Genomic DNA, 17,909 nt, shown 5'->3' with positions numbered 1-17,909 from the left:
GTCTGCCTGCTGGGTCTGGGCAGATGTGTCACCATGAAGGGTTCTGGCTGCTGGTGCCAGCCCACTGCAGGGCCTACAAATGAAGCTGTGGGGACAGGGATCCCCCACGGGGCTTCAGAGAGCAGCACAGGGAGGGAACAGCAAGTCCTGAGGCACAGGGGGACTTACCTTGCTCCGGTCTGATCTGCTCTCTTTGGGGTCGGAAGCCTCCTCCGCTGCCTCGGCCTCTCCCTTCCTGGGATCCCCCTCTCCTGCATCCGCTGGGTCCTCTGGTGCCTCCTTTTCGTTGGCTTTGGCAGGCTGACTGCCCCCAGGGTCCACCCCGTTCCTGGACATCCCAGGATCACTCTTCTCATCCGTTTCTTTTTCCAGGAGCCAAGCACTCACCCCTCTACCCTGCTGCCCTTTGCCATCAGCGCTGCTCAGACTGCTGTCTGCACCCTGGCTGAGGAGCTTGCCAGGAGTGGGGGGCCCTGCAGCATCGGAATCCAGAGAAGCATCCTTCCTCTCTTCTGGCTGGCTTGTTCTCGGAGACTCCTAGGCAGCAGCAGACCATGTTGGACAAGGAGGCATCAAGAATTAATAAAATAATTTCAGAGACTTGGAACAAGATGGAACTGTCATTCCTTGACTTGTAAGGGCCAGCACTCCAGCTCTGACACCAGTGGTTATCAAACACCCCAACAGCTATTTAAAACCCAGATTCCTCGTTCCTCTCCAGATCTACCAAATCTAAACGTCTGTGGTGATTTACAGACACCCAACCAGCCCCGTCCACTGACAGGCGTGGAAACCAGTGCACTGAACTCCATCACCGCCTACCATGTTCTCAAGGAATAAATGTCTCATTCCAGCCCCAGTAGCCAAATCATAGGATTGCAGACTCGGAAGTCAGTGTTCACTTTTTAGAAAATCAGTATGTATTTACGATGATGATGATGGAAAATCACATAAAAGTACCAAAATCTAAAATTTCTATTTTTTACATTTTTAAAAGGCAGCAGGGAAAAAAACAGGAGAATGTCCTTCATCAGTAGTGATGAGGGTGGCTTCTTCCCCTAAAGCCTCCCCTGCACAAGCCACCCTCTCCACTGCATGCTCTGGAAAGCAGAAGCCAAGACAAGATTTACCGGGGGAAATGGCTATGAAGGATAAAGGGGTTGGGAGACCTTCAGAACACAGGTCTGACCTGTGACAGGGGAGCGGGATGGGGGTGGCTGAAAGGGGCAAAGCCTCAGGCCTCCGCCTGGTTCGGAGAAGGTCTTGGCCTGCACCGCAGAGTCCCACATCTGCCAGAAATGGTCCTGCTCTCAGGCCCGTTGTTCTCTGTGGACAAGCACGGACCTGGCATGAGCTAGGCTGGATCAAAGGTGCCACACCTTGAGGCTGTTATCACTAGAGTCCCCTAGGCAGGGTCTCTCAATAGGAGCACCCTGTCCAGCTGCCTGGTTCTCACGCACAAACCCCACTTTAAAGACTAGAAAAACCTTGAAAGCCAGCCAAAGTAACAAAAGAAACCCCTTCCTTGAAATACAGCCAGCGCTCTCTCCTGGGCTCAGAGAAGCCTTCCTTCCAGAAAACATCACTTGGGCTGCCGGTATGAATGACTTCTGAGCAGGGACTTTTGACACTTCCAGGTTCCTCACCCTGGAGCCTCACACAAGGAGCCTGGTGACTAGAGTCCAGAGGTCCCCGCAGACACTCTGAACATGGCATTCATCCACGCTGTCTGTTAAAGGATCTACTGAACCCGAAGACGCGCCCATCCGCCTACTGACCAGCCAACCCAAACTTTCCAAGGATGGTGAAGAGAGGCAGGAAAGCAGAGCAGTTCAGAGCTCAGCTTCAGAGACAGACTACTTAGGTTCAAATCCCCACCCTTACAGGGACCTGAGGCCCATTATTTAACTTCTCTGTGCCTCAGTTTCTTCCTCTAAAATATGGGGACACAGGAGGACCTATCTTACTGGGTCTGGAGGAAGATTAAATGAGTTAACACTCATTTAACACTCATAAGTGAGCTAGAGAATGGAGAACAGTGCCTGGCAGACCCTAAGTGTCCCATAAATATGCCACTAACGTTTTACTGTGAGACACAGGTGGTCATTCCCTGGGTGCCTTCTATGTGCCAAGCACTGCTCTGGGGACCCATACAGGAACAAGACATAGATCCCGCTCTGAGTATGGAGAAGAATGAAATGCCCCAGGTAGCCCTGGTTACGAGCCTTTGCTGTCCAAAGCAAAGGGCACGGGACACAGTGGTGATACTGTCCCCAGCCCCTGTCCTGTCCCAGGGAGAAAAGCAGACAGTGAAAGAGAGAAGGGGAGGCTTCCCTCATGCCTTGGTAGCTCGAAGGCAGGGTACCCTCCAGTGCTGCCCATCTTCCCAACATCCGTAGCCTGTGGCTTTGGGAGAAATCCACTGTGACCACTGGGCTAAGAGAAAGTGGGGAGGTGAGCCCCTCCTCCTCAAGAGCAGGAGGAACAAAGTAAGGCCAGGCCTACTCATCCCAATCCCTGCGACAGTGGCCAGCACACAACTGGAGTGCAGTACCCAGTCTGAGGGGCTCCACGGGCCCCCAGGGGGTGGGAGTGTCTCAGGGTGACTGAGGGGTTTCTGGCAGAGCCAAACCACCCAGGTCGTGCTCATCTCATGAAGAGAAAAGAGCAACAGACCTTGCATTAGGGGACAAAGGAGGGTCAGACCTCCAACAGCACCCATGGCCTTCAAGATAAAGTCCACATCTCCTCACATGGCCCAGAGCTTTTCCCGCCCAGCCCTGCCTGCTTCACAAGGGTCACGGGCAGCCACAGCCTGCATGCATCCTCCCGCCTGTGGATGAACCTGGTGCCATTTCACTACCTGGCCGTGCATGTTCTTTTATTTATTTTTTCCTTATTTCACTTTATTTAGCCAACAGTCACTCTGAGCCCCACCAAATTGCTCCTCCAGCCTCACTCGAGGGCCTGCTGAGGGAAGAACCTCAGAGGGCGACCAGGAAGGTCCGGGTTCCCCAGTCTGCCTCCTCTTCCACCAATACACACTGCACAGCACAGCATAAAATCACTGCTTGTATCCGCAGGCACCCCCCCCAAGGTTGTTGAGGGGCCCTCCAGTGTTCAAGAGCCGCCTGCCAGGGCCCAGCTCCAGGGAGACTGCCCCTTGCTCCTGAGATGCCATGCATATTCTACACACACACACACACACACACACACACACACACACACACACACACACACACACGATCTACCTGGACAAACTCCCACTGGCCCTCACAGTGTCACATCTTCCAGGAAGCCCTCCCTGACCCCCAGGGCAGCTGTCCTGAGATGAGCCTTCCGGTCCCGCCGCAACGACTACTGTAACATCAGTGCGGATTTCCCCTCTGTTTCCCTCACCAGGTCAGCTCCCTGCCATCCTCAGTGCCTAGTTTCTGGCACATAAGTGCACAGCAAACACTTGTTGATTGAATTTTTTAAAATGAGTGTGTCATGTGGGCCTAGGAGCTCCGACTTTGTAAAATGGAGATGAACTATTCATTTCACAAGGTTACAAAGGGATTAGACTATTTGTCACAGTGCTTATTAAATGGAAAATGCTAAACAAATGTTAACTGTGAATATTCAAGATGAGGGAAAAACAAGTAACCTTTCAAAAGTCAGAGGACAGCAGATGCAGAAGAGACTCCCATTCTTAGGCATGAGAGAAAGCAGTCAGGCGACAAGAATGTTAGGCCAACTCTGCCATTCTCAAGCTCAAATTCTTCAAAAGAAGATTTTCCCATGATGGAGCTTATCCTATTCTGTCTACCTAAACATTAAGATATTAAAATAGGGCTACTATAAAGGAGTTTGCCTTCTCTGAGCCCCTGTCAACAAAGTGCAACAACTCAACAGCCAGAGGTAGGTCCTGCGGGTTGGGACAACAGAGGGAGACTAGACATTTATTGCAGATGGCCCACAGTGCCTGACTGAGAGTATCGGGGAAAATGCATCCGACTCCATACCCCTCTCCCTTCACTTGGCCCTGCTCCTCATCACAGCGCAAGCCAAGGCCTGCCCAGGATGCACACTGCAGGCCCCGGTGTACCGCCTCCTGCTTCAGTGTTCTGGGTGTGGGGACACAGGCCAGGGCGGGGGCTGCACCCTCGGCACCACTTTGCTCTCCGCTCATCCATGCTCAGACTCCTTCTGCCTCCTCCTGTCACAGCCCCGGGCCCCTGAGTATCTCAAGGCAAATATCTGCTGCCTTTTTAAAAACAACCTTGTCATCTGCATGAGGAAGGTGGTGCCTGTAAGAGCATTTCATGAATATTTAACATAACCCTCCAAAGCTATGAGGTCTCCAACGCTGCAGTTCCCTCCTTCCTAGAGCACAAAGGCGGGCTTGGGAGGGAGAGAGTGGAGGATGGGGGAGCGGAACCCCCCAAGCCAGCCATCAGTCAGGTTATTCACCACGTCTCCTTCCCACTCAGTTGGTCTCAATTCTTTGCACTGCCTGTTGTGAGCGCTTCCCAATCACACTGACATCATCCTGTGATTTCTAAGCCCAGCTCCCTCCCCCTCCTTTGATCCAAGGATGGGTTCTCACCAGCTCCACCAGGCCACACGGTGCCTGCTCACCCACCCTGCTGCCTCCCGTCCTCACTCACACCCATTCTCAGTGTCTGGTCCGTGAATCCATCCCCTTTGATTCTATAATTGACAAGAAATGGGTTTACACTAAAGGCAGGAGAGGGGAGGAGAGGAGGGAGAGGGAGAGGGAGAGAGAGAGAGACAAGGAGAGGCATTCTTGACATCCTACTGCCCTCTCATGGAATAACGAGCAAAGTGACGGGACAGCACAGAGACAGGGTAGAACACACCAGAGCAGGAGCCCTCCATCTAGGGCTGCCCAGGATGCCCAGGAGCGGGAAGAAATGGGTAGCTCAAAGGATCCAAGCTCTATAAACACGGACAAAAACCATTTTCAAAGGGTGCGATCCAAGCAGAGGCAGCTTTGTCTATCCTGAAACCCCTGTTCATCCTCAACACTGACCTTCCACACCAGGAAAAGCCCTCCTACTTCTACCTGGGGTTCGAACGCAGGAACCCAACACTCCCTGTGGCAAAAAAGCATGAGATCTGCTGGGATGCTAGAGACAGGGGTGGGAGGTGTATTTAACACCTCCCACTCCAGACATTTCCCCCCATCACACTGGGTTGTCTATTTATATTAAAGAGGTTATAAAAAAAATATGTTTAAAAGTTCCCACTCCCCCAGAGAAACATAGAATCATCAGAAGGGAAGCTTCTGGAAATCCATGACATGTCAAAGAAGATCCCTTTTTTGTTGACATTTGTAGTCCCCATTATGAAGTAAAAATTAACAAGTTCAAAGTCAAAGTGCATCATGATTGATCCTCAGTGGGATCCTCCATCGGCCAGAGGACAGCAGGGACCAAACATACAATCTTCCCGGGGCCTGGAACAGCAAAGGGAAGGAAACGGCAGAACACAGAGCACAACACAACCTGCAGGGATCCTCCTCCTTGTTCCAGAGGAGCTCACTCTCCTGGTTCTCTCAGCCGCTCAGCAAAACATACCCACATCCTTCCCATGTTCCAGGCATGGGACAGTGCTGGCCATATACACATGAATCTCTACTCCCAATTTGCTCAGTCTCATGCAGAAACTTTCTCCTTTCTCTGAGAGCCAGTTAAGTCCTCTTGATGCCCCATTCCTGCTCATGGTCATCCTTCTTGGCTCCAAACCTGAGCTGCTGATGACATCGGCAGTATGAGGTCTTCATGGCCGATGAGAAGAAACAAAGTTGTCATTTCAGGGAACCAAACACACTGAAGGCTTTGAATGGAATGCAAAGAGACCAGGCGCCACTCACAAGTTTCAAAGTGGACACAGATCAGGTTGATGATAAAGATGGGACACTCGGCAACACAGTGTCACATTTCACAGAAAGTGTTGAAGTCACAATCAAAACGTATCTGATTGGGCACCGCCAAAAACGTGGACAGTCTCTGGGGTAAAAATGGGGACATAGTTCTGAGAAGAAGTATAACAATAAAACAGAGTCTGGCCTATGGCTAGAGCTGGACCACCCAGGAAGACCCAGCTACAACTCCGGGCCAGTGGGCCACAGCATTTGCAACCTCCACCCGCCAAGACGTTAACCCTGGCTCTTGAGGTGAGCTGAAGACCAAGAAGTACGAGTCAAAAACAAATAGAGCACGATAAGGGATAATAGGAACACAGTTAGAGATAATAAGGAAACAAATTTAAATCCATGATACAGGCACTATTGCTTTACAGGTCAGCTTTGTGATCCTTCTAATAAAACGTGAGTGATCAGTTTCATTTGAAAGTGTCGCAAGCATGTGAAAAGAATTTTATATATTAGACTTATGAAAAGCTTAATTCAGCTTGCAATCAGTATCTCGAAGTTTGGGGAAATCTGAGCTGCTGACGTCATGATTTCCTGGATGTATGAATACCGTGGGAATACTGAGGGAAATCTTAATTGCTAAAAACGAATAAATTGGACATTAGACAAAGGGCATACTATAAAACCACATTGGGGGGTTGTAGGTATTATAACACCATGATGAGGTTTTGGTTTTGTTTGTTTTAAGAACTTTCTGGTGGCGATGGAGGACAGACCGGGGGACAGAGATTAGAAGTGACAGGACTACTGTGGGGAGAGTCTGGAAGCTATTCCCATCCGCAGTCTGCACTTCTCAGGCCCTGCGCCTTTGCTCAAGCTGTTCGCTTGCCCAAAATATCCTTTACACCCCCATGTCTAAAACTTACCTACTCTTTAAGAGCCAGGTCAAATGTCATCTCTTCCAAGATTTTTCCTGATCTCCAGGCAAGTCACGTCCTTCCCCTCAGAGCTCCCCTAGGCCCGGCACCTGTGCCAGCAAGAGCTCTTTGCACACACCGCCCTGCTTTATGGCGGCCTAGAGAGTCAACACCACAGTGAGCACTCACTAAACGCCAAGGACCTGCTGTCCTTTCTCTCCAGCTGCAAACTCCATGAGGCCAGCCCAACCCATCTTACTAACCTCTGTGTCTCCACAGGGCCCAGCACAGTGGCCAACGTTCGACAACTGTCAAGACTCTGGATGTCACACCTCTGTTCAAAACCTCCGATGGCCCCCAGCGCCTGGGGACCCCAGGGCAAACTCCTCAGCTGGCACTCAGGGCCTCCGCGATGCAGCCCAAGCTACCCCCACAGACTGGCTCCCACTCGTCCCCCACAGGCGCTCTGTCTGCGCTCCAGCCAAAGGCGACACCCTCACCTTCCCCAACCTCGCCCTGCACCCTCTGCCTCTGCCCGTGCAGGGCCCTGAATGTGGGCTTCTCTCTCCCCACTCACCTCTGCCCAGCCAGTCCTGCCCACCGTCCTTCCTGGCTCACCTCACGTGGCTGTTTCTCAGCAAAGCCCTGCCTGGTCGATCCACGGAGCTTGGAGACCCCAGATTCTCCTCTCTGTGGTGCTCCGTCTCACCTCCCTCATAGCTTCACCGCCTTCTACTCTGTTTTCTGGGAATGGAAGGCTCTCTTCTGTGAGGCCGCAAACCCTCAGGGGGCAGTAATCCCATCTAATGTAGGCTTGCAGGGCCTACAGCCCCCAGCAAAGTGCCTCACACGGCAACATTCAACCACTGTGGTTATCTGGCAAATGCTCAGGTGTCCAATTCCCCTTTGTGCTTCCCCAAACCTCAAAAATCCCATCTGGACAGCACTGAGACAAGACAGTTCTCTTTCCAAATCTGCATCCCCCAAGGAGAAAAGCTTAGGAAGGAAGGAGGGACAGACCAGGCGGAGGCATTTGCCTGCAGGACTTCAGACTCTTACCTCATACTCAAAGTCACCCCCCAGCGCCCCAATATCCAGGTGCAGGTTCTTAAGAAGCTCACTTGAGCTGCAGACACTCTGAAAACAAACATGATTACAGTTGGTAAGTCAAGGAAATGGGTCAGCCCGCAGTGAGGACCAAGAAGCTCCTTGTTGGTTACACTGTCTGGGTCAGGTCTAGAAAGTACATGGATTAGGCAAGAAGTGAAGCTGTGGGCTGGAAAATCATTTTACTTATTTTTAAAGGAGCACAGAGTTGGCCAAAAGGTGGAAACAACCCAAGTTCCATCAACAGACGAACGGCTAGACAAAATGTGGTCTGTTCATACAATGGATTATTCAACCATACGTGCTACAACATGATGCTCCCTGAAAACACACTATGTAAAAGAAAGCAGATATAAAATGGCAACTATTGTATGATTCCACTTATATGAAATATCCAGAATAGGCAAATTCAAAGACAGAACATAGGGGCGCCTGCGTGGCTCAGTTGTTAAGCGTCTGCCTTCGGCTCAGGTCATGATCCCGGGGTCCTGGGATCGAGCCCCGCATCAGGCTCCCTGCTCAGCGGGAAGCCTGCTTCTTCCTCTCCCACTCCCCCTGCTTGTGTTCCTGCTCTCGTTATCTCTCTCTCCGTCATATAAATAAATAAAATCTTTAAAAAAAAAAAAAAAAGACAACATAGAACAGAAGAGAACACAGACTGGGGAGAGGAGAGGGCGTGGGGGAGTTACTCTTTTTTTAATTTTATTATGTTATGTTAATCACCATACATTACATCATTAGTTTTTGATGTAGTGTTCCATGATTCATTGTTTGTGCATAACACCCAGTGCTCCATGCAGTACGTGCCCTCTTTAATACCCGTCACCAGGCTAGCCCGTCCCCCCACCCCCCTCCCCTCTAGACCCTCAGTTTGTTTCTCAGAGTCCATCGTCTCTCATTGTTTGTCTCCCCCTCCGATTTCCCCCCCTTCATTTTTCCCTTCTTGCTAGCTTTTTTTTTTTTTTTTTAACATATAATGTTGGTGGGAATGCAAGCTGGTGCAGCCACTCTGGAAAACAGTATGGAGGTTCCTCAAAAAGTTGAAAATAGAGCTACCCTACGACCCAGCAATTGCACTACTGGGTATTTACCCCAAAGATACAAATGTAGGGATCCGAAGGGGTACGTGCACCCCGATGTTTATAGCAGCAATGTCCACAACAGCCAAACTGTGGAAAGAACCCAGATGTCCATCGACAGATGAATGGATAAAGAAGATGTGGTGTATATACACAGTGGAATATTATGCAGCCATCAAAAGGAGTGAAATCTTGCCATTTGCAATGACGTGGATGGAACTGGAGGGTATTATGCTGAGTGAAATAAGTCAATCAGAGAAAGACATGTATCATATGACCTCACTGATATGAGGAATTCTTAATCTCAGGAACAAACTGAGGGATGCTGGAGTGGGGGCGGTGGGAGGGATGGGGTGCCCCTCAATGGGTACAGAGTTTCTGTTTGGGATTGTGAGCAAGTTCTGGAGACGGAGAGTGGTGATGACTGTCTAACATTGTAAAGGTAATTAGGGCCACTGAATTGCACGCTTAGAAGTGGTTAAAATGGTAACTTGCACGTGATATATATTTGACTACAATAAAATAAATTCTTTTTTAAATAGCACAAAGGGTTTCCAAGGCCGGAAGAGGATTCATCATTACCTGGTTGTCACTCTCCACCTCATCCTCCTCGTTGGTCTCCTCCCCTAAAGCCAAGAGGCTGAGAGCATTCTTGTCTTCATGGATGGAGCCCAAGAGACCCTTTGTACAAGCAGAAGTCTTGAGACCCTGTGAAGGCTCCAAAGCAGAGAAGGAAAGTCAAGGGGCGTGCTAAGGACCTGCAGAATGCTCTCCCCACTCTCTTCGTATGTCTCCCAGTGCAAGTCTGCCAAGCCCAGGAAGCTGACCCCAGCAACCCCAGCTCACATGGATCCCTTCCCGACTCTGACTGCCCCAGCTGTAAGGGCTGGGAAATGAGCACTACAACCCCTCCCCCTCCCCCGCCCCGGTGGATCTATCCTCTGCAGCCCAGAGTCCATGTCTAGCATCACACAAGTGTGATTTGCCTTCCCAGCTTCCCAATTTGCCCATGAACTCTAAGGACTCGGCCCATGCCCTCTCTTTCTTATCTATGGGCCACCGTTCCTAGCATGGCGCACAGAGACCCCAGGGTCACTAATTACAATGAATGCGAGAGAAACCATTTACCAGCATGAGTTCTCCGAGCGGACCAGACTCCACTGAGCTCCCTAGGCTCACACTTTGTGATCCACGAAGAGCGGAGGCCGGGGCATCCGCAAGGCCTCTCAAGGGAGCCAGGCCCCCAGGAGGGACATGGACTGGGGCTAATAAGGAGCCGAGGGCCTGGGCAACACAAAACATCTTGTTACAAACCCAAGAAACCACATGGCTCTCAGAGTGCCAGAGACAGATATAAAAATAAAACATCTAAATCCTGCCCGCTCAAATTTAAACCACCTCCGTTCAGAGGCTGCTAATGAAACACAACATCCAGAAATTACCATTGTGCCAACTGTGTGAGAAATCACAGGCTGGCTTGCTGATTCTCCTAACTCCGCTGCTGGTGCACAGCGAATGGTTCGCTCACATCTGGCAGATGCCGCAGCGGGTTCTGCTCCCCTTTCAGAAGCCACATAGGAAGTGGGGGGACAGGGGGAGGGCAGAGACAAAAGCCTCATCTACCAGAATGAGAAGTCTCAATAGAAGAAGTTTAAAACTGATGAACCAAGAAAAAGCAGTCTAAGCATATTATTTACAAACGTGGAAGTACACAGCAGAAAAAAGCAGCTGCCTCTGGGGAGGGGTACACACGCCAGAGAACTATATTTCGTTATACGCCTTTTGGTACTATTTGACTTTGTTCAATATGGGCATGTATTACTTCGATTAAAATACATATCAACTATGAAAAAAATACATGGGGGCGCCCGGGTGGCTCAGTTAATTAAGCATCTGCCTTCGGCTCAGGTCATGATCCCGGGGTCCTGGGATCAAGCTCTGCGGTGGGGTTTGGGCTCAGTGGGGAACCTGTTTCTCCCTCTCCGTTGGCCCCCCCTCCACTGCTCATGCTCTCTCTCCCTCTTTCCTCTCTCAAATAAAATCTTTTTAAAAAAATATACATGAATGACAAAAGAACTCTCCTTCCCCTCTTCCACTGACAAGGAAGGTAGCTGAATGGAGCCTTGCTCAAAGGACTGACCAGCTTCCCTGTTCTCACGCCAGCCAGATGAAGGCTTCTGGCTAGGGACGATGGGCAAAACCACCTGGGAGTCAGAGTTTGCAAGACCTCAGCTCACTCACAGACTCCTGGATACTCAGTTTACTCATCTGCAAGACAGAGATGATGGGTGTCTTGCCACTTAAGGTCTGTTGGTAAGTTCAAAAGAGACAATGAACGTGAGGAGCACGTGGGAGTGGTTCAGGGCTACCCCAACGTGGAATGGCCATTAGAGGGATTCACATTCCTATAGATCGGGCTGAGCAGCAGGGGCAAAGAGAGCATTCTGGGGACAATTTACAAAAACCTCTTTAAAATTCATTGCTCAAACTTAAAATGTATAAAACAACACAAAACCATTCCTCTCTAATCCCAAGGGGACTGGAGAGAGAAAGGGGAACCCGGAGGAGGTCAGGCTGAGAACGTGCAGGCGGCCCATCATCTCCTCCACAACCTGGGCTGCAGGGCCCAGACCATCGGGCAGGTTCTGACCAGGACCCCTTCCTGCGTGGGAAGGGCAGCAGACGCTCATCTGAAAGGGGGATAAGAACCACTCCTGAGCTTTTAAACTCTCAAATCACTGCCTGACCATCTGGCCTGCTGTAGAGTACTTCCGGTGGGCAGAAACAATCAGACTGGCCCACATAACCCAGCATCAGGCGCTGGGCTCAGCGCTTACATGCCATCTCTCCTGTTCTAACGACAACCCGGGCCAGAGTACCTACAAATGGGATGGTGGAGATGAAGATCTCTGCTCACAGTCACGGGGCCATCTGGGGGGGGGGGGCCACAAACATGGGACTGGTCCCGGGGCAATCTCCCAACCAGTACTTTACACCACCTCTTGGATGTGGCCAAAAAGGAGCCCAGGAAAGCTTCTCCGAGGTAAACTAGGAGCAAACGGGTCTGCTGCTCTTGACTTCAGCCCTCCCAACCAGCCCCCGTCTATCAGCAACCAAGATTCCTCCCACACTATTTACAGAAAAGTACAGGCTCCTCACATGGCTAATTTGTGGGCATGCCGGGGGTTTGAGGGAGGGAGGCAGGCATGCTGAGGGCTCCGTTCTCCCAGGCCTTTACCAAATCAGTGGTTGGCAGGGAAATGACACATCCCAGGCTCTGAGCTGATCATCTTCTAGAGCTGGCCATTAACTCTGACTATGGGCTGTGCATGGTCTTGTCCTTCAGAGGGGATAAACTTGCTGCCATTGGACCAATTAAAACTTTCAGGATCATCTGCCCTTTATCAGGTACTTATTGTGCTACAGTAGTTATTAAAGCTAACAGAGAACCAGGACACTCCAGCAATTAGGGAACACAACTGGGTAAAGCCACAACTGGGTGACAGCAGAAGAATAGCTGGGGAAATTCAGATTGACCCCCGTGGTCTCTGCTCCAACTTGACTTCTTCTGAATGAAGAATATGGTGTGACTCGTTAAAGGGACAAAGGGTCAGAATGACAGGGAAAGCACAACCCGATGTCAAATCCCCGCAGTGGAGGAAGTAAAGGTACAAACAAGGTCTGCACAAGCCTGACGCAGGGTAGTCACATGGTTCCTGGGAACCCTGGGAAGCAAGGAGCAGAAGCAGCTCACGGGATGGTAGAGAGATTCTGGGCTTCAGCAGCCTGCCCCCCACCCCCACCCCCTGCCGTGACTGTATTAACTTTCCAGTTCTGTGTGACTCCAAGAAGGGACTAAACTGAGAGCTTGTGAGGAGGGTGTCTACTTGGGAAGCCTCTGTCCATAATCGGCTGATGGGAAAGGCTTCCCAAATCCTGGGAAGGTACCAAATCCTGCCTGAGTGCCAGGATCGGCGCCACCTTGCTCACCTTCAAAACTGATCATCTGCCAAGCCTGTGACCCACCCGTGAACTAAGTCAGCTCCAGGGAAGGGAAGGCTACATCCCCTCAGCCACTGTCCAGCAGGTGACCGGTACAAGAAACACGAAATATACGTCAGCCCACAAGATGGCCAGCCTGGGTAGTTAAGGGATCAGTAGTTACCAGGGGAGACCAAACAATAGGAAAGCAGGCCTGATGGCTGAGTAAAGACGTCAGCTCAACCTGCTCCCTCCCTGCCAATTTCACGGAGGCCCACAGGCCATACTTGCTAGGAAGCCTACCTGGTTGAGAAGCTGCATCTTGCCTGGCTCTGCAGCAAGCCCTCTGCTGGAACTCAGCTCGACTAGCCCCTGCCTGAGGGGGCTGCTGCTGGGCTGGAAACAGGCTTGCTGAGAGACCTCCTGCCCAGCAAGGGCAAGAGCCACCTCCTGAGGATGCTCCAGCATCTCTGGCCCCCAAGCCAGAAACCTTGAGTCCCTCTCCATGGCTCCGACGGCCTCGTGCTCACCCTCACTAGACATCCTGGAAGACTCGGCCGCCATGCAACAGACCATGCTGGCGATATCTTTACATGGCGTCTCCTGCATGCTCTCGGGCAGCCCCAGGCCCTCCAGCCGCCTGGAGATCTTGACCATCTGCAGGATGTGCTGGTAGAATCTCTGATCCTCAGAGTAGTCTTCACTCTCTGACTGCTCATCGGCAGAGCTCTGCATGTGGGACAACTGGAGTCCCAGGAAGGGGCTGGAGCGCTGCTCTCTGGCTCTGGGACCTGACTGACCCCTCACGCCCTGCTCAGATCCCGGAGAGCTCTGCAGGTCCCAAGGAAAGTGGTTCACCTCGCCCAGGATCTGCGAGCCAAGGCAAGAAGCCAGGCTGCTGCTCTCCAAGTCAGGCTCAGACCCACTAGGCCTCCTGTCTTCTTCGGGGGGCTCTAGAGACCCGGGGGGTTGTCTCTCCTCACCGGCCGGGGAGCATCCGGGGGCACTCCCTGAAGGGCCATTCTGGGCCAGCTCTGATGCCAGAGGGTCAGGCGGCTTTAGGAAGAGCTCCTGAAGCAGGTCTTTAGCTGTGGCCCCTGGAATCTCGGGGTCATCAGGTCCTGCCCCCTGGGAGCTCCCAGGGGTGTCCTTGTTGACAAGCCTGGAGACCTGTCCCATCCACAGTCCCGGGGGCTCTTTCCTCCTCCTCCCCCTGCCCACGCTCCCACCTTCCCCGGACACACCCTGCCAGCTCAGGCCGTCGGCTGGGCCACTGTCTAACAAGAGCAGCTGGCTCTTGCTGGTGGGCGGCATGTGGTCAGAGGAACACAGGGACCGGGAACGGTCCTCCTCAGGGGACGGTGAGGGAATGGGGCTCTGGCTCTTGTCTCCCCCAGGGCCAGTGGAGCCCCGTTTGGCCATGTGGTGGCCATGCTGCTCCCCTTTTAGCTGTAGGCCGGTGATGGTTTCAGAAAGCTTTGAGTGGACAGAGGCCTGGCTCCTGCCTTCCAGCACATCCTGCCCATTCTGGAGGGGCCTGGTGTTCTCAGAGCCCAGAGCACTGGGCTTCTGCTGTCTGGTCCTCAGTTCCAGCTCTTCTATTTCAGGGTCTGAAAACCCCAGGTAGATTTTCTCTGTCGGCTTCTGGGGTTTCCCCAGACTCTGCTGATCACCCAATTTTGTCCTGCACTGGGCTGGGGCCCTGCCTAAGATTTTCTCCACGTCGGCAAAGATCTGGTGGGTGCGAGAAGCTTGGCCTTTGGAGAGTGGCTGTAGCTTGCTGGGCAGGGTGCCCAGGAGAGGCCAGGGGGTGTCACCCAGCACACAGGGGCTCTTCCCTTTCTTAAAGGAGCCCTCACTTCTAGCCTGCATCTCTTGGTCTGGGTCCAGATCAGCAAGCCCAGGTGCTGGGAGAGGGGATGGGCCACGGAGAAGGGAAGAAGAAGGCAGAAGTCCCTGCTCGGGCTGTGTTTCCTAGATGGGTATATAAACATGCAGAGAAAACGAAGACAAAGCACTTCTGATTTATACTTGCTACCTCAGCCCTTGGCAAGCCCTTAGCAGAAACCCATCCTCCACTTAAAGGAAAACACAAACCAAGAGGCGGGGGGGGGGGGGCTAAAAACTCCCTTGGGCTTCATTGTTTTCTGGGCCCTAGGTTCCCTATCTATAAAGAGGAAGCTGGACTAGATCAATGGTTTACCCCCCTGCTTCATGGAACCTGCCGGTTGGTTCCACGCGGTACCCCAGAAGCCATTGTAGCATACATGTAACGGGGAAGGGGCGTCACCAAGACCTACTCCCCAAGGTTCACTTTTTCTTGATACACTGGACCTCCACGGAGGAATTGACTGGAAGACAGGGCTTCACCAATCATAAAGGTCTGAATCACCAACCAGATTATCCCTAAGGTATCATCAGGCTCTCAGTTCTGCGACTGGTGAATTTCATAAAATCCACCTGCCTTACCAAAGACCACCAGGAATTGTCTAAGAAGGGAGAGAAGGGAAACACGGCCAGTGAGCTGAGTCCTGGGAATTCCATCTAGGTCTTCCAGCAGAGACACAAGTTGGTACTGCTCAAGAGAGGTCCACACCAGAGAATCTTGGGTCTCGAAGAAACCCTAAAAGATAGACTTCATCCTGCAAACATTCACACTAAGCTCCAGCCAGCCTATGCATGCACACCACCAGAGAGCCCAAGCCACCTGAGCCCAGGTCACCCACCTGGCTCAGGCCTGCCCTCTGGACAAACCCAGGTCTGAGGCACTGTCCTGAGCCCTGAGATCCAGACTGGCAGCCCAGGGCTATCCAATCGTCCTCAGCTCCTGAAACCACAAAAGAATCCTTTTTAACAGGGAGCTCCAAGCACTTGCTCACACACCCAGAACTCTGTCACCCAACCTGCTACCCCAGAACCCCCACCTCGTTCCCTCTCTCACCTAGTCATGCCAGAGCCTGCCCAGACTGATTATCATTTAAAAGTGGTCATGGGCTAATGAAAAGCCCATTATCCATCTTTGGCCTTTCAAACACGTTAACATCCGAAAATTCAACCGATTTGGAAATTACCCGTCCTCTTTTCTCTCTCTGGAGGGATGGGCTTGTTGTCTTATTTCTTGGGATCGTGAGTAGCAATACATCGGCGGTGGGGGGGGGGGGGGGGGGAGCACAGGGAGGAAGGAGGGAGGAGTATCTGTAGAACTTGGGAATACTTGAAAAAGACAAATTCACCAGCAACCATCCAATGGCAGAACTGACGCTTTGGGGAAGGAAGGAAGATGGACGAAACCTTTACTGAGAAGAAAGCACTAAGCATGGCGGGAAACAGACTACAGACAGCAAGCAAATCAACTGGACAAATGAGAAGGTTGAAAAGATATTCTCAGTGCTCCCCACCTGGCTGGCCTGGGTTCCTATGGGGCCTCCTTCTCCTCAACGTGCCCCACCTGCCCCACGCCTGCCCCACACCCGCCCCCCATCTGGATGAAGGAATCCCTGTACCACCTGAGAGCCTGGGCCTCACGCCAGGATGGCTCTGAGTCTTTGCTTCTCTACCTATAAATTCAGGGCCATAACTCTGTCTCTGAAGTTCAGACACACTGGAGGGACAAATAAAACAATAAGGGGAAAGAGTGCTTTCACTCCGAGTAAAAAAAGCTACCTGAGACCAAGGTAACCACACTGCCGTCAAATTTCAATCATGTAACCACTAACCGAGGACGCCGGCAAAAAAGACAATCCACAGGAGCAGATAAAGCCCAGACCTTTTCTCGTTGGATTTGAAAGGCACTGGCGTTCGGACAACTGAATTAGGGCTACATCTGACATCTAGGAATTTGCACCACACTAGGAAGGCCTGGCTCTGAAAGGAGAGGGAAGACACGCCGCTCATCTGGGTTCTCCATCAAGTGCCCCCGGCCCCGCACTCTCCAGAGGGGCAGGTGGCCCCACTTCCTGGACTGCTGCAAAGCACCATGCTCAGCAGACTGCTCTCGCTCACTAATCCTACTACATAGCATGTGCTTCCCCAGGAAGATAAAAGGAATTGTTTAGAGGCAGTAAGAATTTCCAGAAGCTAAAAGGAAAATTTGCGGGAGACAGGCAGAACGAAGGTGATGTACTATGAAGAAGTCACTGCATTATCGGTGCTGTTCTTAACTTCCTGGCTGGAAACACCTAGAGGCTTCGAACATCCCCCGAGGTCTCAGCCCTGGTCTGTCTTGAGAGCTGGCAGCCACGAACTCACCAGCGGACTTTTGGGGGTCTCTCTGTCCTTCTTGTCTTTCTTTTCCTTTTTCTTTTTCTTGTCTTTCTTCTTAATGGCTCCAGGGGCTGACAGCTTCCCCCGCTCTTGGATCACCAAGTTCCGATAGTGCTCATCGCATGGATGGTCCCACATGGACTGCCCGTTGGCAAAGTTGAAATAGTAAATGTCACCTGTGATGTCCTGGCTGTGGAGAGCAGAGGTCAGGAGTCAGTCCCTGCTCCGGCCCACGGCTACTTGGGGGTAAAATGAAAGATGGAGAAGAAGGAAGAACGGCATGAGAGGGGCAGGAGAGAGAAGGCGGAGGACAGGACACGGGGAGGGTTAACGCGGAATGGAAGGGCACCGTGCGGCTAAGACAGGAGTTGACTCACATAGGAACAAAGGATTGCGATACCGAAGGCCTTCTCTAGAAGAACACGTATAATCATTGGGGTTCCTGGGAATTCATGCTAGACTGGAGTAGGAATAAATTTGGTTTTAGATGGATAAGTACAGACGCGATGGAATCTTGGAGATAAATTCTAGGCTCGAACTTGCTTAGTATTTTTATAAATGGTGTAAGGAAGAAGAGGCACTGTGAAAACCCTGGTTTAGCAGAAGACTCTGAACTCACAAGAGGTGACGATCCAAGCCAGTGGGGATCAACAACAGAAGAAAATAACGTAGGGGTGCCTG

The 17,909-nt window shown here is 51.7% G+C and overlaps 1 protein-coding gene across 21 annotated transcripts in view; it reads right to left on the bottom strand.

Moving 5' to 3' along the window:
• CEP164 (centrosomal protein 164) overlaps positions 1-17,909 on the bottom strand; it is a 62,190-nt gene that overhangs the window by 27,768 nt on the left and 16,513 nt on the right. For 12 of the 21 annotated variants that reach the window (XR_003517463.2, XR_003517464.2, XR_003517462.2 and 9 more), the window contains exons 4-9: positions 17,214-17,418; positions 13,269-14,939; positions 10,113-10,268; positions 9,567-9,701; positions 7,858-7,935; positions 169-537 (exon numbers count right to left, since the gene is read on the bottom strand). Coding sequence is in view for 17 of the 21 variants with exons in the window: in XM_027579724.2 (XP_027435525.2) it covers positions 169-537; positions 7,858-7,935; positions 9,567-9,701; positions 10,113-10,268; positions 13,269-14,939; positions 17,214-17,418 (2,614 nt within the window). In the remaining 4 variants the exon portion in view is untranslated. Of the gene's footprint in view, positions 1-168; positions 538-7,857; positions 7,936-9,566; positions 9,702-10,112; positions 10,269-10,426; positions 10,446-13,268; positions 14,940-15,691; positions 15,779-17,213; positions 17,419-17,909 lie in introns of those variants that run through there. The other 9 variants (XM_027579734.2, XM_027579735.2, XM_027579738.2 and 6 more) reach the window with 7 other exon arrangements.

The sequence above is a fragment of the Zalophus californianus genome, chromosome 11, assembly GCF_009762305.2.
Source record: "Zalophus californianus isolate mZalCal1 chromosome 11, mZalCal1.pri.v2, whole genome shotgun sequence".
Classification (NCBI taxonomy): Eukaryota; Metazoa; Chordata; class Mammalia; order Carnivora; family Otariidae; genus Zalophus; species Zalophus californianus.
Note: the sequence above shows the minus strand (reverse complement) of the source record. Positions and strands in the feature narration are given on the sequence as shown.